Source organism: Chiloscyllium plagiosum, unplaced genomic scaffold (genome assembly GCF_037043375.1).
Source record: "Chiloscyllium plagiosum isolate Xiang-an unplaced genomic scaffold, Cpla_swu_hap1 HiC_scaffold_2, whole genome shotgun sequence".
NCBI classification, from domain to species: domain Eukaryota; kingdom Metazoa; phylum Chordata; class Chondrichthyes; order Orectolobiformes; family Hemiscylliidae; genus Chiloscyllium; species Chiloscyllium plagiosum.
In genome coordinates, this window is record NW_028270140.1 from 148,495,190 (window position 1) to 148,522,129 (window position 26,940).

Below are 26,940 nucleotides of genomic sequence, written 5' to 3' on the forward strand. Positions count from 1 at the left end.
AATCTGGGAATGGTGTCCTCACAGTCGGTGCCACGGTGAAGCAGTCTGGGAATGGTGTCCTCACAGTCGGTGCCACGGTGAAGCAATCTGGGAATGGTGTCCTCGCAGTCAGTGTCACGGTGAAGCAATCTGGGAATGGTGTCCTCACAGTCGGTGCCACGGTGAAGCAGTCTGGGAATGGTGTCCTCACAGTCGGTGCCACGGTGAAGCAGTCTGGGAATGGTGTCCTCGCAATCGGTGTCATGGTGAAACAGTCTGGGAAGAGCCTCCTCACAGTGCAGTTTTATAGCAGCTCCAGAGGAGGTTTACGAGAATGATTGCTGGAATTAGGGCTTGTCATATGAGGAGCAGTTCAAGATTCTGGATCTCTACTCAATGAGTTGAGCAGGATCTTGGCGGTTCTCACTGAATAGAATGGATGTGGAGAAAATGTTTCCAGTTGTAGGAGAAATTAGGAACAGAGGGGACAGCCTCAGAGCAAAGGGACAACCCTTTAGAACTGGGATGATGAGGCAATTCTTCAGCCAGAGGGTGGTGCATCTTGGATCTCATTGCTGCAGAAGACTGTTGAGGCCAAGTCATTTGTCTTTAAGTCAAATAAGTTCTTGATTAGTAAGGGGATCAAAAATTATGGGGAAGGGAGGAGAATGGGATTGAGAAACTTATGAGCCATGATCAAATGGCTTGATGGACTGAATGACATAATTCTGCCCCTATATCTTACGGTCTGATTGCCTATCCCTAATTGTCTTGAGAGCTAGTGGTGAGCCACCTTCTTGAACAGCTGCAGTCCATGTCCTGGAGGCAATGCTGTTGAGGCAGAGTTCCAGAATTGGAAAGCATAGCCATAAAACTATGTCAATTTATTATCTCTTCTCATAGAGCAATATGCTAGTTGGACATTTTGTCGTATGACTTCTAACTGCTACCACATTCCTTCCAATGGTTGCTTGATACACCCATGCTCATTTGGAAAGTGAACAGGCTTGCTTAGTTGGTTGCCTGTGAAGGATCATCTAATCAACCTTAATAGTTCTATAATGAATAAGCTTAACTGAGAGAGAGTATAGTAATATGTTCCACTTTTTAACAATATTCATGTTATGTACTAAAACAAATGTTAAAAATGCCATGCCCCTCCATTGAAATGTTTGCAGCAGAGTCCTGAAGATTAGTTGTCAATTCATAGTCGAGGACAATTTTGGAAGGCTGATATTTTAAAGCAGAATATCTTGAAGTAAATATTAAGCCAGGATCTGTGTTTTACTGACCACTTAACTATCAACACTGGGTAAAACTGACGGTAATCACTGCCATTTGTACAATGCAGAAATCCAAAAGATCTTTGTCAACAACACCTTTAGAGGGCACTGACCCAATCTTTATACATAGAATTATCTTTACACATGCATTGTGAACCTCAACTATTTGCACACTATTCTCATTATTGAAAAGATGAGAATCAATCACAAGTTGCTGAGTTTCTAATAATATGAAACCATGGTTGCTGGCTGAACAAGTTCTCTGGCTCTGTAAAACTCAGATGGGGAGTTGCATTCCCTTAGAAGAACATCTAAATGTTGATCTTAGAATCATAAATGTTGCAGATCTTTGAATAATTTTGTTTATCAAAAACTTTTTCTCCCATTGATCTATATTTGTGTTCCAATGTTTATTTCTGACTTGAAGGTGATTTGTAAAACCTATCTTTTCCTTCCTACTTTGTGAGAACATTTCCATCTGTCTAGTGTATCAGACTTCCCTCTGCCGTTTTTGTTCCCCAGACACCACAGATTTCCTGCAGATGGCGCTAAATTGCACTATTGTCAACACCAGTTTCAATCTGTCGAGCCTACTAAATATTTGCGTGCATCTATACTTTAGGCCACAACTATTACTGCCCCTTAATTACTGATTGCAACATGTGGGCCATTACAGGCAGCAGGGAACTATTGGATTTGGCAGGGTTTTGATAGCTGACATTCAGATGTTCTGTTGGATTAACTTCCATTACCAAGTCACCTTTCATCAGGACAGGGATAGAAAGATACACAGCATTCACCTGAGAGCTACAGAAGATGATCATCATTTTATCATCAGATGCACGCATCAGAGCAATGCTATTGGGACTGGCCTTATGGAATTTGAACCACGTAGTTGATAGTATGTCATTAGTCCTAACACTAGCTGATGAAATATAAGTCCCATCATTGCCCATAACACTACAGCAAATATAGCAGGAAAGCAAAATGCTAACCACTCACCTCCAGACTCTGATTCTTTTGCTGTGTATTTTATCTGCACTGGACGCTCTATTGAGCCATAAAACTTCTCGGCATCAGAATAGTCACTGAAAGGAAGAACACGCAAAGCAAGTCGTTAAAATCCAGCCATTAGATCTAGATCTATGATCTATTCTGTCGCAGCATTTCTGCAGATACTCCATAGCAAGTTCCTCTCAAAATTTGAAATTCACACTCCAAATATGAAGATGAACCTAGCTATGAAATTTGAATGTACCTTTTTCAGTCTGAAATATTGCTGTCAATTCACTGTAGGTACATATGCTGTCATTCAAAAACAAATACAGCAATTAGCAACACAGATAATTAACAAGTAACCAGAAATAATAGGATGAAAAGGCCATTTTAGCCTTTTAAGCCTCCCTTCATTATGTCATGGCTGATGTGCCCCAGGCCTCAACTCCTTTTTTATGTCAGTTCCTCAAGGTCCTCAATGTCCTGCTACTTCAAAAATCTATCTTCTTAAATACTTTCAGTGATCTAAACTCCACAGGCCTCTCAGGTATAAAATTCATAGATTCTGAGAGGAGAAATTCCTTTGTATCTTAATTTTAAATGAATGTCCCCATATTCTATAACTATGTCCCTAGTTTCAATTTCACAGCCAGTGGAAACAACTTCTCAACATTTATCCTTAGAATCTTGTATGTTTCAATAAGACCATCTCTCATTCGTCTAAATTCTAATGATAAAAGGACTAGCCTGTTCAGCCATTCTTGATAAATCAACCCCTTCATCTCATAAATCTGCCTAATGCATGTCTTATTTTAATTGCAAAAATATACTTTATTCATTAAAAAAAATGTACATATACATATACTAAAGCAGTTCTGACAGGTCTTTGCAATTCAAGGAAATCAAACCTTACATCTGACATTCCCTGCCAATGACATTTCTTACTTATGCAGGACACTATTTACATATATAATGATTTGGAGATGCCGGTGTTGGACTGGGGTGTACAAAGTTAAAAATCACACAACACCAGGTTGTAGTCCATCAGCGTCGCTCCGAAAGCTAGTGTGCTTCCAATTAAACCTGTTGGACTACAACCTGGTGTTGTATGATTTTTAACTACATATATTGAGGTGGCGAGAAGGTCTGACAACTGAAAAGATCCCCATTGTACTTTGGCAGAAACCACCTCAGATGGCGATCTGTCCCCACTGTGCCCTTGGTGGCAGCTGCCCCAAGCTTTAGTGCATCCCTCAGCACGTAGTCCTGGACTTTAGAATGTGCCAGTCTGCAACACTCAGTTGAGCTAATCTCTTTGCACTGGAAGACCAACAATGCTTTCAGCAGATCAAAGAGCATCTTTCACTAAGTTTATGTTCTTTCAAACACAGTCTTTGTTAGTCTCAGTGTGCATCCAGGATGGAGCCCACAGACCCCAGAATCCCACGTCTGGAGCTGCTCAGGTCAAACTTTGACAAAAGCCACTAAATCTCTCTTCAGACCTTCTTTACAAAGGCACATTCCAGCTGTCCCCCACAGCCACTTGGATGGCACACATGTGGACATACATGAAGAATTTGATGGGGAGTGCCCGTCTCACCACCGGCCAGGCTATGTTTTGGTGCTTGTTCGAAAGTTTTGGTGATAAGGTATTCTGCCAAATGACTTTGGCAGTCTGCTCAGGGAACCAGAAACAGGATCCACCCTCTTCCCCCATGATCTTGAGGATGTTATGTGTTGACCACTTCCTGATAGAATTGTGGTCAAAGGTGTTATTCTTTCCAAATTTTTCCACAAGGGACAGGTGATACAGAATGGTCCAATCAGTTGGAGCATCTGCAGGAACAAAGCTAGGCCCATTGTTTGCAATACCTGCAGACAGGATAGAGAGGGGACCCTCACTTTCCTTTCTCCTCAATACCTTCAGGAGATATTCACATTGCATCAGGCTTCAGAAGGTCAGATCAAAGTACTGCTTGCTGGGAAAATCCTACAGACAGATTATATCCGCTGCTTGGAAAATACAGCAATCCAGGAGAATCCTCTTCATGAAGAAGTTCCAATTTACTAGTATTCCTTCTTTCACCTTCTTCACAATCATCCTGACTGTGTTCCAGGCACCCTGACCTGGGGTTCAGTCTCTTGCATTGGTTATAGCTCCAATTGGCTGTATGCTGAATTGACATTAGGCCGAAGCCAACATAAAGATCTACCAACAGCAACTCAGCTCAACTGACAATTCTCCAACACCCAGTCATGATCTGCTGACCTTACTTCTTTATATCTTGACTCCTTTTTCTCCCCTCTCCTCCAACCCTATCTGTGTCTTGTTAAAAAGAGTTGCTGTCAGTAGAGCTGATCTATCTTCTATATTAGCACCTACATTTAAAACCATTAGCAGTTATTTTTTGTCTATATAATTCATCTACCAGCATTCCCTTTGCTCTAAGCATTCCCCATCTGTTTCACTTGCCCCTCCTTACCCTTTATCAACAGAATAAAAACCATCATTTTCCACTGCACTTGAAACATTAACTCTGTTTCTCTCTTCACACATGTGAAGTGTCCTAACCCAACCATTTCCGGTTGTTTCACCGATAATTTTCTCTCCATTGTATGGTCAGAAGTGGAGGTGTTTGCTGATAATTGCACCATATTCAGACAAATTACAACTCCTCTGATACTGAAATGGTCTATGTCAGAATGACAAAGATACCTGGACAATATCCATTGTTGGGCTGACAATTGGCAGGTAATGCTCATGTCACACCGTGTCAGGCAAAGACCATAACAAGAGAGAATTTAACCATCTCCCCTTGATATTCAATGGTCTTACAATTGATGAATCCGCACCATTAACATCCTGGGGGTTACCACTGATGCGAAATTGAACTGGATTAGCCATCACATTACAAGAGCAGATCAGAGGCTAGGAATCCTGCAGCAGGTAACTCACCTCCTGACTCCCAAAGTCTGTCCATCATTTACAAGGTGTAAGTCAGGAAAATGATGAAGCACACTGCCTAGACGAATGTAACTCCAACAACACTCAAGAAGCTCGATAACACAAAGGACAGAGCAGCACATTTGATTGGCACAACATCCAAAAGCATTCTCTCCCTCCACCACCAATACTCAGTAGTGGCAGTGCGTACCATCTACCAGATGCACTGCAGAAATTCACCATGGTTCTTAGACATCACTTTCCAAGCCAACAACCACTTCTCTCTGTAAGGACAAGGGTGGTAGCTACATGGCAATACCACCATCTGTAAGTTCCCTACCAAGGCACTTGCCATTATAACTTGAAAAAACATTGCCTTTCCTTTAGCGGCACCAGGTCAAATCCTGGAATTCCTTCCATTGGCATTTGGCTCTACCTTCAGCAAATAGATTGCAGCAGTTCAAGAAGGCAGCTTATAACACCTGCACAAACCAGTTGGAATCAATAATTATGGAAGCAATAGCAATTGGAAAATCATAATCTAATTAAGCTGAGTCAGCATGGCTTCATGAAAGGGAGATCACATCTGACTTAAGTAATGAGAGTTTTGTGAGGAAGTCTCAACCAAAGTGGATACAGGGAACCAGTAGATGTGTTGTATTTGGACTTCCAGAAGGCGTTCCTCAAGGTACCTCACAAAAGGTTAAGTCAGAAGATAAGAACCCATGGTGTTAGAAGTATTGTATTAGCATGGGTAGAGAATCGGATATGGGCAGGAAACAGTGAGTGAGGATAAGGTGTTCTTTCTCAGATTGATGAGCCATAACAGAAATAACTCCACAAATGCCAGTATCCCATCACAATGTCCGAGTTCTCTACATGCTCCTTATTAGTGTTCCTGGTTATTAGCACATCTCGATAAATGGCGATCTAGGGTAGACCTTGTAAAATTTTCCCCATCATCTGCTGAAACATTGCACAGGCTGACGATACCTCCAAATGGCTGTCTTGTATGGTGGTACGAACTCTTAAACTGTTGCATACTTCAATGAATTGCATGGCTCATGTTCAACTTCATGGAGGACAGCCCCACTCTAGCTTTGTGTTTATATTCTCTATGCGAGGGACTGGGTATTTATCCAGCTGCAAAAGCGGTTTACGATTTGTTTAAAATCTCCAGAAAGGCAACTGACCGGTCAGGCTTTACTATCGGTGCTGTTCATTCCACAAACAGGGCTGGTTTGATGTATGACAGATAGCGGAATTTTAATTCAATAAGAATCAGGAAACAAAATTGAAATAAGATGAAACCAATGCTGATTGTCAGAAAAACCCATCTGGTTCACTAATGTACTTTAGAGAAGGGAATCTGCCTTCCTTCCTTAGTTTGACCTACATGTGACTCTATCTCCAAAGGAATGTGGTTGACTCTTACTGCCCTCTGGGTAATTAGGGATGGGCAATAAATGCTGGTCCAGCCAGAGATATCCACATCCCATGAATGAACAAAGGAAACTCTCCACAGATTCTGGCAGACCTAATGACTTTCTCCAGCATTCATAGAGTCATAGAAATGCACAGCATTGAAACAGACCCTTCGGTCCAACCTGTCCATGCCAACCAGATTTCCCAACCCAATCTAGTCCCACCCACAAGCACCCGGCCCATATCCCTCCAAACCCTTCCTATTCATATACTCATCCAAATGCTGCAATTTGTACCAGCCTCCACCACATCCTCTGGCAGCTCATTCCATACACATACCACCCTCTGCGTGAAAAAGTTGCCCCTTAGGTCTCTTTTATATCTTTCCCCTCTCATCCTAAACCTACACCCTCTAGTTCTGGACTCCCCAACCCCAGAAAAAGACTTTGCCTATTTACCCTATTCATGCCCCTCATAACTTTGTAAACCTCTATAAGGTCACCCCTCAGCCTCCGACGCTCCAGGGAAAACAGCCCAGCCTGTTCTTGAGGTTCCCTTACCCATGCTTGGCCTGATATAATAAGACTTTATGGGGTCCATTGTCAATGTTGAGGACACCTGGGCAACCCCTCATCAATTTCCCCCACAACTGTGTTCTGCTGGGTCTGTCCTGCCACTGGAACAGAACATACTCTGGGGTGGTGTCTGGAAGTATGACTTTTGTGATTATAACTGTCAAGCTATTACTTGATTAGTCTGTGAGACAGCTTTGCCAGTTTTAGCACTTGCCTGCAGATGATAGTAAGGAGGGCTTCACAGGGCTGACACAGCTGGCTTTGCTATTGTTGATTCATGAGTTTTGACTGGTGCCAAGTGGTTTGTCCAGTTTCATTCCTTTACTTAAAAAACAAAATTAAAAGGAGCTAGAGAAGACAATTCAGTCCCTTGAGGCAGCTCTACCATTTCATATAATCATGGGTGATCTCATCTCAGCCTCAACTCTACTTTCCTACCTCTCTCCATAATCCTTTAACCCATTACTCATTAAAAACCTGTCCATCTCCTTCTTAAATTTACTAAATGTCCCAGCGTGAGTTCACATTGGGATAGTGATTTCAAGCATTCATGACCTTTTTACAGAGTAATTTCTTGTCATCTGTGTTTTAAATCTGCTACCCCTTATCCTAAACTATGATCTCTCATTCTAGAATTCCACTTACGCAGAAACACCCTTTCTACACTTGTTCTATCAAAATCCCTTAGCATCTCTATTAAATCTCCCCTCATTCTTCTAAGCTCCAGACAACATATGTGTAAACTGCATAATCTCTCTTCATAAGACAAACCCCTCGCCTCTGGAATTAATCTATTGAATCTCTTCTGAATTGCATTGATGTGTATTTGGAGTCACATTTCACCAGACCAGGCAAGGATGGTAGATTTCCTCCGAAAAGGATATGAATAACCAGATGTGTTTTTATGAGAATGATTTCATGGTCATTATTACACCTTAAATTCCAGATTTGTTTGGATTTATATTTTGTCTAAAAAGCAATTTGGATGATCCTAAAATCATGAAATGTGCTTTGTACAAGACACAGGCAGTCCCTTCTCCTTCTCACTCAAGAAGCCTTGAATTTATCACAATTTGGAGATGCCGGTGTTGGACTGGAGTGTACAAAGTTAAAAATCACACAACACCAGGTTATAGTCCACCAGCTCTCAGAGTGGCTGCTCCTTCATCAGGTAGCTGTGGACACTACAATCACCTGATGAAGGAGCAGCACTCCGAAAGCTAGTGCTTCCAATTAAACCTGTTGGGATTATAACCTGGTTTTGTGTGATTTTTAACTAATTATCACAACAACTCAAGAGCTCAATTTCTTTTGGAATAAAAGTTTTCTTCTTCTTTTTGACTTTTCTCATTTAATGTTTCTTCCTTCTGCCTTTAAGGTATTGCCTCGATAGATACTGTGCAATGGACACCAGTTCCCTTCAGGGTGCTGCACACAAATGGCTCTTCTACAGGCTTGAATATAAGCTGTATTCATCAACAGGTTATTCCTCTTGGTGATATGACAGTATGGGAAAGAACAAGGCTGGAATTATGCCACACAAACCCAGACACAATGAGGATAACTAAGACGTTCCTCAATGTTTCCCAGGCTGAATGACTGAATATATTAGATATTGAAAACTCACTTATGACAATGAAATAACTGAAAGAAGGCATTAAACAAGAACTAAGTAAATGTTTGTAAAAATAGAAAACACAGTACAACCTCGATTATCCAAACATCAATTATCCGAATTTCGGATTATCCGAACAAGATCTCAAGGTCCCATAAAAACAGCATTAAGCAACTCAGCATTCAGTTATCAGTTAAATGACATTATGGTGTGCCTTGCTATATAACCAAGTAATGTTCGATAAATGGCACTCAAATTATCACTTGTTTACAATAGATCAGTTATCTGTTAAACAACATTATGGCGTGTGTTGCCAGATAACCGAGAAATGTTTGGATAACCGGCACTCATAAATTACGATCAAACAAAATACTCCCTGCCAGTCTCGTTCAGATAATCGAGGTTCTACTGTAATTAAGAAATGTGTGTGACAATAGAAAAATTAACTTTTCCTTATTCTATCGTTGAAAGTTTTCAGTGGATACCTCAGATTTCCTTGCATGTCTGCCTTCTCATGATAACGATCAATTTCTTTTCGCAAACCCATCATCCATTTCTGAAAGAAAGAGCAATAAGAAATTATCAGACCACGTTCCATCTGTGTCTTTTCAGCATTAATTCACCATGGAAGTATGGGAACAAAGGATAAGGAAGGCCCCCAAGCCTTCACAGTCGTGATCATTCAGTTGTTGTATTAGATGCAATCTGTATTGTCACAATTCTTAAAATTCTCGTACTGTTGACCATTTCATCATTCTGGAGTGAAAACTGGAAACTGTGACCTTTTTTCCAGCTCTTCTCCTATTCCACACTTCCAATCCAAACAAGGGTCTTAATTGGGAAAGAATGAAATGAAGCTAAGAAACTCCAAATGACCTTTTCTGGAATGTTGAATCTCCAAAACTTGATAGTGCACATCAACATTCTCTCTAACCTACAGCTGCTTTATTCATCACACAGCACAGAATAAGACCATCTAGTCAATTGCAAGCATGCTGTTTGAGAGAGTGGCTGATTTCCTTTCATATGGAAAGAAGTATTGCAGTCAAGCACATTCCTGTTCCCAATTGTCACCTTCATGCATTTGTACTTCCAGTGGGGTTATTGATTAGATTCACAAGTCACAACGGTCAGGAGCAGGAACTTTATCCAATCTCTACCACCTTCTTTTGTTTTAAATTATTGGACACTAACTAACCACAGAATCACAAAAGTTTGGAACAGTTCACCCAGCAAAAGGACTAAAGAGAAAATAATCAAAAGAATCAATCAACAAAGGAGCTGAATTCGTAAGAGACCCTTCTTAACAGGAAATTTATATGATATTTTGAATTTGATTTTTCATTTCTGATTAGTTCAAGAAGTTTAGTTAGCCCTCATCCATCCTTAATTCCAAGCATTTTCTCTTTGTGACTTAAGTATTAATACAATCAATGACTATGAAGCACTGTACATATCAGAGAAAACTCTGTTCTCTATCTTACATAGGAAGTACTCTATGCTAAGATAAGGGCAGGAGTTCAGTGGGGTCAGGAAGACTCCGCAGAGCATTTTAAGATGATGGTTGATACTTGGATTCATAAAACCCACTCCCATTGACAGCGAAAATCATTTTCCCTGATTGGAGAAAGGAAATAAAGTTTAGGGATGGGGAGGATGCACAGAGGAACAATCTCAAATGTTATCCATTTAAAATTGGTTCAAAATTGAAATATAGCACGTTTTGGCGGGTACAAAAGCCTTATATGGGAGTCACAAATTGATGGAGTAGATGTAAACTCTCTGAAAGGCAAATATGGTTTGTTTGCTTGTCATGACCTGATATTTTTCAAGTCCTCTGGTCTTTAACCTTAAAATAAGATAGCAACTGTCACCAAAAGAGAGAGAGAAAAAAATCTTACTGGACTGCTTTAATTGATAGGCGTAAGTTAGAGGAAACGTTAGCATCTATTTGTGCAGCATCAACACGGCTGTGTTGAGGAGTCAGTTGGGAGTTAAAAGCATTGAAATTCTTTTTTGGTTCAAGAGTTGTTTCACTATAAAGTTTATAGGCTTTAGTGCCATATTACATTGTTAGAATTTATTTTTGTCTCCACATGACACCTCAAGTACAATCATGGAGGCATGGGGGGAGTTGAAGGAGGGGGTGAGAGTTTTGAAGAAGGGTCACTGGATATTAACTCTGGCTTTGTCTCCACAGATGTTGCCAGACCTGCTGAGTTACTCCAGGTATTTCTGTTTTTGTTTCAAACCTTCCAACTAGTCTGCCTTGGCGCTAATCTACTCCCAGTACTATCTACATTGTACTTAAGTGGTTAGCTTGAGACCCCAATAAAATTAGGAGAAAATGAGGACTGCAGATGCTTGTGACCAAAGTCAAAAAGAGTGGTGCTGGAAAGTACAGTCAGTTAGGCAGCATCCAAGGAGCAGGAGAATCAATGTTTCGAGCATAAGCTCTTCATGAGGAATGTGGGGGGGGCCTCAAGGGGCTGAGAGATACATGAGAGGGAGGGTGGGGCTGGGAGGAAGTTAGCTGGGAATGTGATAAGTAGGAAAGGTGGAAGCGATGGTGATAGGTCAGAGTGGAGGGTGGAACAGATCGGTGGAAAGGAAGATGGACAGGTAGGATAGTTCAAGAGGACGGTACCGAGTTGGAGGGTTGGAACTGGGATAAGGGTGGATGGACAGGAGACGAGGAAACTGGTGAAACTGACATTGATCCCATGTGGTTGGAGGGTCCCAAGGTAGAAAGTGAAGCGTTTTTCCTCCAGGCTTCAGGTGGCTAAAATTTGGCGGTGGATGAGGCCCAGGACTTGTATGGTCTTGGCAGAGTGGGAGGGGGAGTTGGAGTGTTCAGACACGGGCTGGTGGGGTTGTTTAGTGCGTGTGTCCCGGAGATGTTTTCTGAAATGTTCCACAAGTTGGCGTCCTGTCTCCCTAATGTGGAGGAGACCACATCGAGAGCAACAGACACAGCAGATGACATGTGTGGAGGTGCAGCCTGTGGCTGAACACTTCAACTCCCTTTCCCACTCAACCAAGGACATACAAGTCCTGGGCCTCCTTCACTGGCAAATTCTAGCCACCAGATGCTTGGAGGAAGAATACTTCATCTTCCGCCTTGGGACCCTCCAATCACACAGGATCAATGTCGATTTCACCAGTTTCCTCATTTCCCCTCCCCTCACCTTATCCCAGATCCAACCCTCCAACTCAGTACCACCCTCTTGAACTGTCCTACCTGTCCATCTTCCTTCCCACCTATCTGCTCCACCCTCCACTCTGACCTATCACCTTCACCCCTACCTTCATCTACCTATCACATTCCCAACTATCTTCCCCCCAGCCCCACATTTTTCTCTCAGACCCCTTGGCCCTCTCCACATTCCTGATGAAGAGCTCATGTTTGAAACATCGACTCTTCTCCTCCTCGGATGCTGCCTGACCAGCTGTGCTTTTCCAGTGCCACACTTCTTGACTCTCTCTTTCTCACTACTGGCGATGTCAGATTAGTTAATTATTTGAATTTCCCTCATTAAATGTTGTGAGAACTAAACTTTTTGTTCCCTATATTCTCTGATCCCTGGCTCCACGTTTCTCCCTGGTAACTGTCAGAAGCAGTACCCAACCTTGTCATATTTGATCCTGAGATGAGCACTGACCACATATCTGCTCCATCAAACACACATAATGTGGGTACAGGATACGTTAGGTACAAAGTGAAGCTCACTCTACCCTATCTCACTCCCAAGGAAGGCACAGCATAGGTTACATCAGTCCTTTGGAGCACAAAATTAATTAGCTGAAACTTCGGGATCCCAACCTCTGAGATGACTGCTCTGCATCTCTGACAAAATTATAAGATTAGATTCTCTACAGTATGGAAACAGGCCTTTTGGCCTAACAAATCCACACCAACCCTCCTAAGAGTAACACACCCAGACACATTCCCCTACCCTATATTTTACCCCTGACTAATGCACCTAACATTATGGGCAATTTAGTATGGCCAATTCACATGACCTGCACATCTTTGGATTGTGTAAGGAAACCCTCACAGACACAGGGAGAATGTGCAACCTTACACAGACAGTTGCCCAACGCTGGAATCGAACCCAGGTCCTTGGCACTATGAGGCAGCAATGCTAACCACTGAGCCACCGTGCCACCCATAGCAGCTATAACTTTACTGTAACAGGACCCTACCCTCAGAAATTTATCAAGACTCCTGAGACAGCACCTTCCAATGACCACTACCATCTAGAAGAACAAAGGCAGCAGATACATTGGAACACCACCACCTGCAAGTTCCCCTTCAAGCCACTCACCATCCTGACTTGAAAATATATTGCTGTTCCTTCAGGATCACTGATTCAAACTCTGGGACTCCCTCCCTAACAGCGCTGTCAATGTCCCCAGTCCCCAGTCCCCAAATACTGCAATGGTTCAAAGTGCAGGATGCCACCACAACCACTTTCTCAGGGGCAACTAGGGATGGGCAATAAATACTGGCCCAACCACAAAGCCCACATCTCATGAATGAATTTAAAACAAATTGGGGTCACAATAGGAAAACATTTGGGAAACAGTAGGTTAAAGACAGACCAAGGTTTGGTTGAGATCTATGTTGCGTTATTTGCAGAACTTTCTGGTTTTGCTTGTTGTAACTTTTGGATCTATTCAGAAAGAATGCTGAGCCGTACACATCAATGTGCCAAACTCGGGACATTCTGTCTGTTCTGAACTAACTGATCTTAACCACAACAGTGCTCACGATAAGAATTCCACAAATAAGAAGGTTACTGAAATATAGAGTTTAATAAAAAAATTCTAATTGTTCTAATATCAACATAACAATATTGAACCTGTTTTTCAAATTTAAAGTAATGGGAAGTCCCACTGTCTATAATCATCCTGCACATTTTTTGGCTAGATGTCTTTTCTTTCTTTCAATGTATAAAATGAATACAATTTTATTCAAGGATAGATAAACATTCATTGTTTCATTGAAAACCAATATCACCAAGTCTGGAGACCTTTTGTTCTATTTGTGAATGGTTAGTTCCATTTTAAAACAGTATTTGTTACCCACATTTTTTTTTCTCAATTCATCCTTTACTGAAGACAATAATTCAATATTACAGATTTTGCCCATTCCCCTATAGCAGACATATACTTACCTGAGCAAATGAGTGCTGGTTGGCTGTTCATGCATGGGCTATCACAGCCAAATTTGATTTTATCCTCATTTCAAATATAAACAAGAGTTTTTAGGGATGGCAGTGGTGTCACACGATAGAGATCTAGGGTAAGCTGCCTTTCAGACTTTCAGGTCCAATACCCCATTGATGGCTTGGGCACTTTAACAATTCCATAACCTCTAGTCTTCAGCCACGTTTTGCTGTGACAACCTACTGCTGACTCAAACTGGTCAGACCAGATTCACAGTCGCAGAGATTACTCAAGAATGAAAATAATATTATTACTCAATAATGAAAAAAAAAGCAGGAAACCAACTGGCATTACCGTAAATTATCCAGATAGATCTGAAATTAAGCTAGAATGCAAGAAGAGCCAAATCGACTCTACTTCTCATGGGAAAACTTCACTGAACACTTACATAGGCAGGGATTGTTAAACTTGCTAACTTCAAGGTTTTAAAAAAATTTTTCATGGGTTGTAGTGTTGCTGGCAATTTTTTGTCCATCCCTAATTGCCCTTGAACCAAGTGTTATTCACCAAATGTTAAATGATTTGAGACAAAATCCAAGCATACAGTTCCTAGTTAAGAATTTTATTTCAACCCGCCACACCTCAGCCACATCCTGCATGAAACTCTGTAATAGATATTTGAAGAAGGTGGGACTTGAACCCAGGCCTCCTAGATCAGACGTAGGGATACTAGCACTGTGCTACAGAAGCCCTCTGACCCTTCTTTATATATATTTGAATACAATCAAATAATTAGTTTGCCTTGTTACTTTCAGTTGCTAGATATTTAACATCCTACTAACAGAACTTGATACCAACAAATTGGACCATTTCAGAAGGTAGTTAAGAATCAACCACATTGCTGTTGTTCTGGGTCTCATGTAGGTCAGACCAGTAAAGGTCAGCAGATGTCCTTTCCTAAGGACATTAGTGAACCAAACGGGTTTTTACACACCATTAGACCAGCTTTGTTTTTAATTGAATTCAGATTTCACCATCTGCCCTGGTGGGTTTTAAACCCATGTCCTCAGTGCAGTAGTGCTGGGTTTCTGGGTTTCTAGTGCAGTGACAATGTACAACACACTTTCTCTCCAGTAAAATCACCTCATGATTATAAATGCTCCCTGCCCTCTGTTTCCACTACATGCCATCTGACATCTCTATTTTCATTGCACACCACTATCCCATGACAGTTTGAAAGCCAATTGGATTAACTTTGATTCTTGGTCAAAACAACCTCCCTACACATCTGCAATATAGAGTCATAGAGTCCTACAGCACGAAGACAAATCCTTTGGTCCAAACTGGTCCATGACGTCCAAAATGTCCTTCCACACTAATCCCATTTTCCTGCACTTGGCCCATATCCTTCTAAACCTTTCCTATCCATGTATTTGTCCAAATGCCTTTTAAATGTTGTTAATGCATCCTCCTGAACCACTTCCACTGGCAGCTCGTTCCATATGTGTCCCACCCTTTGTGTAAAAAAGTTGCCCCTCAGGTTCCCTGTTATTCTTTCTCCTCTAACCTTAAACTGATGCCCTGTAATCCTTGAATCTCCAACCCTGGGAAAACACTGAGCGCATTCACCCTATCCATGCCTGTCATGATCTTATACACTTTTATAAGATCCCCTTTCAGTCTCCTACACTCTATAAAGAAAAACGTCCTAGCTTGTCCAACCTCTCCATATAACTCAGACTGTGAAGTCCTGGCAACATCCTTGTAAATTTCTTCTGCACTCTTTTCAGTTTAATAACATCCTTCCTATAGCAAGGTGATAATTCTATCAGATTTAAAATAGTGATGGTAAAGGATAGACCAGATCTAAAAGTTGAAGTTCTAAATTGAAGGAAAGCTAATTTTGACAGTATTAGGCAAAAAGTTTCAAAAGCTGATTGGAGGCAGATGGTAAAGAGACAGCTGGAAAATGGGAAACTTTCAGAAATGAGAAAATGACAGTCCTGAGACAGTATATTCCTGTTCGGGTGAAAGGGAAGGCAGGTAGGTGTAGGGAATGCTGGATGACTAGAGAAATTGAGGGTTTGGTTAAAAAGAAGGAAGCATATGTCAGGTATAGACAGGAATTCCTTAGAAGAGTATCAAGGCAGTAGGAATATACTTAAGAGGGAAATTAGGAGGGCAAAAAAGGGACATGAGATAGCTTTGGCAAATAAGGTGAAGAGAATCCAAAAGGCTTTTATAAATACATTAAGGACAAAACGGTAACTAGGGAGAAAATAGGGCCCCTCAAAGATCAGCAAGGCAGCCTGTGTGTGGAGCTGCAGGAGATGGGGGAGATACCAAACAAGTATTTTCCATTAGTGTTTACTGTGGAGAAGCACATGGAAGTTATAGAATGTAGGGAACTAGATGGTGACATCTTGAAAAATACCCATATTACAGAGGAGGAATTGCTGCATGTCTTGAATCACATACAAGTGGATACATCACAAGGACCTGACCAGGTGTACCCTAGAGCTCTATGGGAAGCTAGGGAAGTATTGCTGGGCCCCTTGCTGAGAGATTTGCATCATCGATAGTCATAGGTGAGGTGCCGGAAGACTGGAGTTGGCTAACATGGTACCACTATTTAAGAAGGGTGGAAAGGAAAAGCCAGGGAACTATAGACCAGTGAGCCTGATGTAAGTGGTGGATAAGTTGTTGGAGGGAATCCTGAGGGACAGGATGTACATGTATTTGGAAAGGCAAGGTCTGATTAGGGATAGTCAACATGACTTTGTACGAGGGGAAATCATGTCTCACGAACTTGAATGAGTTTTTTGAAAAAGTCACGAAGAGGATTGATGAGGGTACTGCAGTTGACGTGATCTATATGAATTTCAGTAAGACATTCAACAAGATTCCTCATGGGAGACTGGTTAGCAAGGTTAGATCTCATGGACTACAGAGAGAACTAGCCATTTGGATACAGGACTGGCTCAAAAGTAGAAAACAGAGGGTTGTGGTGAAGGGTCATTTTTCAGACTGGAGGCCTGTGACCCGTGGAGTGCCACAAGGATCAGTGCTAGGTGCACTACCTTTTGTCATTTATATAAATGATTTGGATGTGAGCATAAGAGGTACAGTTAGTAATTTGCAGGTGACACCAAATTGGAGGCGTAGTGGACAGCGAAGAAGGCTACCACAGAGTACAACATGATCTTGATCAGATGGGCCAATGGGCCGAGGAGTGTCAAATAGAGTTTAATTTAGTTAAATGTGAGGTGCTGCATTTTGGAAAAGCAAATCAGAACAGGACCTATACACTTAATGGTAAGGTCATGGGGAGTGTTGCTGAACATAGAGACCTTGGAGTGCAAGTTCATAGCTCCTTGAAAGTAGAGTTGCAGGTAGATTGGATAGTGAAGAAGGCATTTGATATGCTTTCCTTTATTGGCCAGAGTATTGAGTACAGGAGTTGGAAGGTCATGTTGCAGCTGTACAGGACATTGGTTCGGCCACTTTTGGAATATTGCATGCAATTCTGGTCTCCTTCCTATTGGAAAGATGTTGTAAAACTTGGAAGGTTTTCAGAGAAGATTAATAATGATGTTGCCAGGGTTGGAGGATTTGAGCTATAGGGAAAGGTTGAATAGGCTGGGGTTACTTTCCCTGGAGGTTGAGGTTTATAAAATCATAAGAGGCATGGATAGAATAAATAGACAGTCTTTTCCCTGGCGTGGGAGGTTCCAGAACTAGAGGGCATAGGTTTAGGATAAGAGAGGAAAGATATAAAAGGGACTTAAGGGGCAACTTTTGCACACACAGGGTGGTGTGTGTATAGAATGAGCTACCCTCCAGTCTTCCAGGACTTCACCCATGGCTAACGGTGATGCATGGGTCTAAATATCAGCCAGGACCCCCATAATTTCTTCTCTAACCTCTTGCAATGTTCTTGGATATATCTGGTCAGGACCAAGAAATTTATCTACCTTCATACATTCTAATACATCCAACACCTCCTATACTGTGATATGGACTGTCCCTAAGATATCACCACTAACCTCCCCAAATTCCCAATCTTCATGTCTTACTCCACAGTAAATATAGAGGAGGAATATTCATTGAGGACCCCGCCCATCTCCTGTGGTTCCACATATACATGTCCACTTGAGGGGCCCTATTCTCTCTCTAGATTTTTTTTCCTTTAATATACTTAAGGTACCTCTTTGGATTCACCCTAATCTTCTCAGCCTAATCTTCACAAGGCCATCTTGTGCCGCCTTATCACCCTCCTGATTTCCTTTGTCAGTAAGCTACTGTATTCCCTGTATACCTCCAGGGATACCTTTGATCCCAGCTATTCCAACTGCCTGTACCTGAGCCATGCCTCCTCCTTTTTTTTTGGTCAAATCCTCAATATTTCTTGTCATCCAGGGTTCCCTATTCCTGCCAACCTTGCCCTTGACCCTCACAAGAACATATAGACCTTGAACTCTATCTATCTCATTTTTAAAGGCCTCCCACTTGCCAGAGGTCCCTTTGCCTGCAAACAAACTTCTCCAATCAACCCCTGCAAGCTCCTGTCTAACTCCATCAAAATTCGCTTTGTCCCAGTTTAGAACTTGAACCTGTAGACCAGTTTTGTACCTTTCTTAAAATTAATAGAACTATAGTCACTGGTCCCAAAGTGCTCCCCCACTACCACCTCCATCACCTGTCCTGCCCTATTTCTAAGAATAGGTCAAGTTTTGCCCCTTCCTGAGTAGGACCCTCTATATACTGCTTGAGGAAACTTTCTGAATGCACTTAACAAATTCCACCCCATCCAAGCCCTTAACGCTAAGGTAGTCCCAGTTTATGTTAGGAAAATTAAAATCCCCTACTACTTGAGGTAAACAAGATAATGAGAGATACAGTCAATAGCCAGAGACTTTTCCCCAGGGCAGGATTGACTGATATGAGGGGTCATAGTTTTAAGATATTAGGAGAAAGGTATAGAGGGGACATCAGAGGAAGGTTCTGACGCAGAGAGTTGTGAATGCTTGGAATGCGTTGCCAACTGTGGTGGTGGAAGCAGAGTCATTAGGGATATTTAAGCGACTGCTGGACATGCACATGGAGAGCAGTGAGTTGAGGGGTGTGTAGGTTAAGTTACTATATTTTACATTAGGATTAAACCTCGGCACAACATCGTGGGCCAAAGGGCTTATTCTGTGCTGTACTTTTCTATGTTCTATGACAACCCTATTGCTCCTGCACGTCTCCCCAATCTTCCTGTATATTGTTCTTATAATTCTCATTGATTATTTGGGGGCTGATAGTATAGCTCCAGTAACGTCACCATCCCTTTATTTCTTAGCTCCACCCACAAAGCCTCACTGAATGATCCTTCAGTTATTTCAACTCTGACACCTACTGTGATACTCAACGTTAATCAAAAATGCAACACCCCTTCCCTCCTTCCACTACCTCTGTCCCGCCTAAAGCACCTGTACCCTGGCACATTAAGCTGCCATGTGCCAGTCCTGTCTGCCCCTTAGCCATGTTTCTGTAATGGCTATAATATCCCAGTCCCACGTACCTATCCACGCCCTGAGTTCACTGGCCTTACCTGTCAGCCCTCTTGCACTGAAATAGATGCAATTGGATCTAACAGGCATTCTTTGCTCCCTGTCATGTTCCAGCCTGACCTGTCTCTTCAACTTACTATTTCTGATGACTGTATCTCCTTTGAGCCTCGCACTTGCCTCCCTGCTGTTGAGGATCCCACCTCCCTGCCAATGTTTGTAACAAATGAACAAATGTATTCATAGTAAATAAGGGATAAACTGGAGATTAGTTTTCATTTCATGGAAGTTCCAAGACAATCTGGAGGAATAGAAGGAAGTGGATGGGGGAATCTTTTCCCAACGTTGGTGCCATATCTAGCCTCAGGGAGAGCTTCTGACACATATCCAAGTGTATACATTTCCAGTTCTGTAATATTTCCAAATTTCACACGTCCCTCAGGCCATCTGATGCTGAAACACTCATCTGTGCCTTTGTTACAGTTGGACTTGTCAATCCTGAGGTATTAAAAATCATGAGTAGGCTGGATAGAATAATTAGGGAGAAACAGTTCCCGCTTATTAAAAAAAAATTTGATGGCATAGATTTAACGTGATTTGCAAAAAAAAGGTGATGCGAGTAAAATGTTTTCACTCAATGAGTAGTTAGGGTATGAAACACACTGTCTAGAGGTTTGATAGAATCAGGCTAAATCGAAGCATTCAAGAGGACATTATATGAATATTTGGATAGAAATAGAATGCAAGGATAGGGAAAAAAAGTAGGAGATTGGCACTAGGTAATTCTGGATCAGTGGTGCTGGAAGAGCACAGCAATTCAGGCAGCATCCGACAAGCAGTGAAATCGACATTTCGGGCAAAAGCCCTTCATCAGGAATAAAGGCAGAGAGCCTGAAGCGTGGAGAGATAAGCTAGAGGAGGGTGGGGGTGGGGAGAAGGTAATTATGCTCATTCCAAGAAATGGTGCAGGCCCGATGGGCCAAATGGCCTTCTTCTATGCCATAAGATTTCTGTGATTCTGTATTTCTGGCCAACTTCCCATATTCTACACATTATTAACTTGAGGTCCTCCAAATCTCTATGTCATGTATATATTTAATCAATGTTCATTCATCAATTGTTTCTCTGCTAACTTACATTGATTCATGATTAAACAAAGTTTCAGTTTTAAAATCCCAATCCTGGTTTCCAAGTCCCTAGATGGCCAAGGCCCCTCCAAGTCTCTGCAACCTTTTGAGTTATTTACTTTCCTCTAATGCCAGTCGCTTCAGGATCCTTTGTTTTAATTACTCCACCATTCATGGTCATGACTTCAGCTATCTAATTCCTAAACACCGGAATTTCCCTCAGTCTCTGTCTTCTACCCCCAACCCCACCTCTCTTTTTCTTCATAACACTCTTTAACATCTACTTTTTTAACAATGTTTTTGATTACCTGCCCTAACACCTCACGGACTAGTGTCATCCTCATGTGAAACACCTCATGACATTTTATTAGAATAAAGTGCAAAATGTGAAGAGAGAAATGCAACAGTTAGCTTTTATACCAGTTTAAGGCTGAGAAGGGTTATCAAGTGATTTAGAAAGATAGTTACAAAGGTAGAGTCACAAGAACTAACAGAAGTGCTTTCATGTATTAGTTTGAAGTCAAGAAACTGACAAATAGGTTTAACCAGAGCAACTGCTTTATCGACCAATACGCATGACCTTCATGAAAATTCTTTACCTTTGTTCGCTTCACTGACAAAGGCACATGGCTTGGTAAATAGATCTTTTGTTTCCTGTTTTGACTGCAACAATAAGCTTCAGTATAAAGGTTTTCATTTATCCCCATCGTTCAACAAAATATTCATAAGGTTATTATTGTGCAAATTAGAACAAATTTACTTTCTATGTGAGAACCTGGGATTTCCTTCATTATAAAATTGTTTACTTTTAGTTCTTACTGTTGCATTGATTTAATCAAGGCGAGTAATCTGAACCCCTAAAACTGGATACGTTTGGATAACTTTAGTTGATTTGAACATGACGAGGGCAGAGTGGTAGATGTGATCTATATGGGCTTCAGTAAGGCGTTCGACAAGGTTCCCCATGAGAGACTGATTAGCAAGGTTCGATCTCATGGAATACAGGGAGAACTAGCCTTTTGGATACAGAACTGACTCAAAGGTAGAAGACAGAGGGTGGTGGTGGAGGGGGGTTGTTTTTCAGACTGGAGACCTGTGACCAGTGGAGTGCCGCAAGGATCGGTGCTGGGTCCTCTACCTTTTTACAGAAATGATTTGGATGCGAGCATAAGAGGTACAGTTAGTAAGTTTGCAGATGACACCAAAATTGGAGGTGTAGTGGACAGCGAAGAGGGTTACCTCAGATTACAACAGGATCTTGACAGATGGGCCAATGGGCTGAGAAGTGGCAGATGGAGTTTAATTCAGATAAATGCGAGGTGCTGCATTTTGGGAAAGCAAATCTTAGCAGGACTTATACACTTAATGGTAAGGTCCTAGGGAGTGTTGCTGAACAAAGAGACCTTGGAATGCAGGTTTATAGCTCCTTGAAAGTAGAGTCGCAGGTAGATAGGATAGTGAAGAAGGTATTTGGTATGCTTTCCTTTATTGGTCAGAGTATTGAGTACTGGAGTTAGGAGGTCATGTTGCGGCTGTACAGGGCATTGGTTAGGCCACTGTTGGAATATTGCGTGCAATTCTGGTCTCCTTCCTATCGAAAGGATGTTGTGAAACGTGAAAGAGTTCAGAAACGATTGATAAGGATGTTGCCAGTGTTGGAGGATCTGAGCTACAGGGAGAGGCTGAACAGGCTGGGGCTGTTTTCCCTGGAGCGTCGGAGGCTGAGGGGTGATCTTATAGAGGTTTACAAAATTATGAGGGGCATGGATAAGGTAAATAGGCAAGGTCTTTTCCCTGGGGTCGGGCAGTCCGGAACTAGAGGGCATAGGTTTAGGGTGAGAGGGGAAAGATATAATAGAGACCTAAGGGACAACGTTTTCACACAGAGGGTGGTACGTGTATGGAATGAGCTGCCAGAGGAAGTGGTGGAGGCTAGTACAATTGCAACATTTAAGAGGCATTTGGATGGGTATATGAATAGGAAGGGTTTGGAGGGATATGAGCCGGGTGCTGGCAGGTGGGACTAGATTGGGTTGGGATATCTGGTCGGCAGGGACGGGTTGGACCGAAGGGTCTGTTTCCATGCTGTGCATCTCTATGACTCTATGACTAAAATCAGGAGTTGTAATAACATGACTGAACAGTTTGGTCAAAAATATCAAAATCTGGATTTGCAATGTTGTTCATGATTACCATGAAACTGTTTGTTGTAAGCACCATCCTAGTTCCCTAACTTCCTTTAAGGCCAGCCCTCAGCCTCCATTGAATTTAAATTCCGTCAGTTGTCATGATGGGATTTGAAGCCACTCCCCCAAAGAATAAGCATGAGTCTCTAGATTGCTGGTCCAGTGACATTACCACAACTACAGCATCTCTTCCTGATTTTACAGTATTTGTGAATGGATAAAGGATTGCACAATACAGTAGATTCAGAACAGATCTAGAAACTCAAACACTTAGAGACCATGAGTTAGATGTGCATTTCACAAAACCCTGTAACTTTATGGTCTATTATATCTACCATTCCACTATTACCAACAGGGAACTGACTTTGGTTCAACGAAGAGCGCAGAAGAGGAAGCCAGGTGCAGAAACAGTTATATGAAAAAAGGAGTTGGCAACTTGGTGCAGCTGCAACACAGGACTGCATGAATGCTAAATAGTGGAAACATCATGCTGTAGACTTAGCTAAACAAACCCACAACCAAGAGATTAGATTAAGGCTCTGCAGCCCTGCTATAAGTAGTGGTGAGCAATTAAAGGCAGAAAGAGCCTCCACAAATACCTCTATCCTCGCTGAGGTACAGCCAGGATGTGAGTTTGAAAGACAAGGTTGAAGCAGTTATAACCACCCATGTGCTAAATGCATAATAAATGCTCCTCCCAAGATCCATTATCTCAGTAGCTAGTTTGATTCTGTTGACAAAATATCCAGAAGGACTGGACATTCTGAAAACAGCAAAGGTTATGGATTCTGATAACATTCTACTATAGGGTTGTAAACTCTAAGCTGTAGTTGTTGGAGGCCAATTATCTTAGGTCAATGATATTACTGCAAAATTACCCCCAAGGCCTACCTGGCCCCAACTTTCTGCTGTTACATAAATGACCTCACAGACTTCATCTAAGATGACGTCGGAGTAGGGCTTCTGAGCCTGGGGATCATCTGGTTTTGTTTTTGTTTCTTTTTTTTTCCTCTCTTTTCTTTTATTTACTTCTTGTTGAAGACCTTGGTCAAGGTGATGGTGGTGGTGAATGAGACCAGCAGGGACTCATATAGGCCCAGCAAAGCAGTGTTGGAGGTGAGTAAGGGTTCCTGGCAGCTTCTGTATTGACAGGGCGGTCCTAGTGCTGTCTCATTGTTGCTGCAGCAGAGGCAAGTTTGGGTTCCTGGCAGCACCTGCATCAAGCGCAGATTCATGGAGGTGGTGGCAAAGGCAAGTTTGAGCCCAGTACAAGATCCAGCAGCATCGGCACCGACTGCATCAGTGAGGTGGGCCCAAAGCATACTCATTGTGGCAACAGAATCGAGTTTGAGTCAGCATGATACCTGGAAGCTTCGGTGGCATCTGCATTGGCGAGGGCTAACGAAGATTAATAGTGGTGAGGGCATTGGTAGAGGCGAGATGGTACTGATGAGTGGCAACTTTTGTTCCAGTGGCAGTGGTGCAGCGAAGGCCCATGGCAGACACTTAACAAGTTAGACTGTAAAATTGAACAATTTTTCTTTATTCCTTTATTTTCTGCCTTTATATTCTACGTATTGATTTATATTCCTGTGTTTTTAAGATGGTGTCAGAAGGTGGCAACATTGTACAACACATTTCGCTGTATTTTGTAAAAATACTGGTCAAATAAATCAAATCATGACCTTCCCTCCAAATGAAGATCTAAAGTTGAGATGTTTGCTGATGAATGCACAATATTCAGTACCATCCTTAACTTTTCAGACAATGAAGAAAGTCTGTTCAAACAGAAAGTAAAATGTGAACAATATTCAGGTTGAACAGTGAAATGCCAAATAACATTCATGTCATGCAGAAGACAATCAATGGTCACCTGCAACAACAACAAATGGAATCATGTCCTCTTGAGCTTCGATGTCATCACTTCATCATCACTTATCCCTCCCCCTGTCAATATCCTGGGGGTTGCCACTGACCAGAAACTAACTGGTCCATCTATATAAATTCTATGGCTACAAGAGCAGCTTAAAGCCTAGGATTTCTTCAGTAAGTGACTCACGTCATAATCTTTCAACACTTACAAGGTACAAAGTAAGAGTTTAGTGGAATACTTTTCACTTGCCTGAATGAGTACAGATACAACTGCACTTAAGAAACTCGACACCATCTTTGTCATAACAAACAACTTAACTGATATCCTACCTTAAACATTCACCTTAAACATTCACTGATATCCACCTTAAACATTCACTCCCTACACAACTAATGCGTAGCGGCTACAATGCCTACAAGATACACTGTAACATCTCACAAACGTGGCTTCTAGGGAACACAATCCAAACACAAAACCTCTATAACGTAGAAGGATAGAGCTGCAAACATTTTGAAATACTCTGTGAAGTTTTCCTACAAGTCACACATCAGCTAGAACTTTCTGCAGTTCCAGATTTGGAAAGGTCCCACTGTTCTTGCATCATGGCTGGTCAAAATCCTGAAACTTCCTTCCTAACAGCACTGTGGGTTTAAAAAAGGTAAAGTCATCATTGTCTTAACAAACCATGGGCTGCTCTGTCATTACTGAGCTGAAAATGTGTTGCTGGAAAAGCGCAGCAGGTCAGGCAGCATCCAAGGAACAGGAGAATCGATGTTTCGGGCATAAGCCCTTCTTCAGGAATTAATCTGTCATTAGACAGCAACGATTGGTAGTCATTGAACAGGAGGGTCACCATGACTCAGACGAGAGGAAACGTTGAGAATGAGAGGAAATGTTGTGAATGAGTGTCCTTTATGGTAACACACAAGGTGTAGCAGTTCAGGAATGCAGCTCAGTACCACCTTCTCAAGACTGGACAATAAATGCTGGTCTTGCCAGCAATACCTATATTCCATGAATGAATTTTAAAAATATACCTGTACATACATAAGACAAAGTTCACATGAATACACAGTTCAATAAGTAATAATAAAATTATATGCCTGTCATTGGTATATATTATTTATGTTTCACTTATTAATCAATTAATAAAATAATTACAATATTGACATCAGGATTCCCAATTAGCTACTGAATGGCTAACATGGTGGATAACACTGATGTAGAAGAAATTGCTTTCAAAGTTTTCATTCACTGATTGCTATTGAGTCAGAACTGGACTTACACTGAAATAATAAAATAATTAAACAATTCGTTCAATTCTTAAATAAAAGTCTTACCTTGCATTTTTAGGTATTTTTAAATGGAGCACTTGCAACAGCGGTTATAAGAAGTTAGGACACTATAGATTATAATCTCCAAATAATACTGTAGCCACATGCCATGCCCCTATTTACTTCTACAGTCATTTAACTGTTTCAGATGTAGGGGGACTTTCACCATCCTCAACCAGACACTAACAGCAGTGTTCATATTAAACCAAATGCTCTCACCTTTCTCTCCTCCTCGCATGCTGCTGAAAAGTACCAGGTTCTGTGTTTCTTATTAATGTGAATGATTTTGAAGGGAAACACATTGCTTGATGTTGTTTCTTCTGTTGATCTCATAACTCTGAGGAAAAGAAAGAGAGAAGTAAACACCACAGTAACAGGGTTATGGAGAGCAGACTGGGAAGTGGAGTTAAGGCCTAGATGAGATCAGCCATATTTATATTAAAACAGGGGAGCAGGCTCAAGGAGCTGAGCTGCCTGAACATCCCCAGGGCACATTCAACAGCAGCTTCAGTTAAGACAAATCTCACCAGATTCCTCAGCAACCTAGCCAGATCAGAGCAACCATGATGGAACCATGGAGAAGTTGCCATTGTCTTAGCAAACCATGGGGCTGCTCTGTCATTAGCGGCAATGATTGGTAGCCATTCAACTGGACTTCAAACAGGTACTACAACTGGCTTTATCATTGGCAAATATTGTAAGTGGAGCATGAGAGTTACAGGATATTCTGAGGGAAGCAGACATCTTCACCAGTCCAAACGAGGGAACACCTGCGAGGAATTGTATAGCCTCATTCGGGACATATTGTGATCAAAGGGACTCTAGGTCAGTCCACAACAAAACCCCAAAACAAAGTCAAGCCTTGGCCAAAAGATTAAA

The 26,940-nt window shown here is 41.7% G+C and overlaps 1 protein-coding gene and 1 long non-coding RNA gene across 5 annotated transcripts in view; one reads left to right on the forward strand and one right to left on the reverse strand.

Annotated features, from left to right (window-relative positions):
* The window catches only part of LOC122556801 (uncharacterized), a 182,113-nt gene that overhangs the window by 129,240 nt on the left and 25,933 nt on the right, over positions 1 to 26,940 (forward strand). The gene's annotated exons all lie outside the window — the stretch shown is intronic.
* The window catches only part of sh3bp2 (SH3-domain binding protein 2), a 131,782-nt gene that overhangs the window by 36,715 nt on the left and 68,127 nt on the right, over positions 1 to 26,940 (reverse strand). For all 4 annotated transcript variants that reach the window (XM_043703980.2, XM_043703988.2, XM_043703976.2 and 1 more), the window contains 3 exons: positions 26,281 to 26,398; positions 9,303 to 9,373; positions 2,265 to 2,350 (listed from right to left, as the gene is read on the reverse strand). In XM_043703980.2, coding sequence (XP_043559915.2) covers positions 2,265 to 2,350; positions 9,303 to 9,373; positions 26,281 to 26,398 — 275 coding nt within the window. The remainder of the gene's footprint in view (positions 1 to 2,264; positions 2,351 to 9,302; positions 9,374 to 26,280; positions 26,399 to 26,940) is intronic.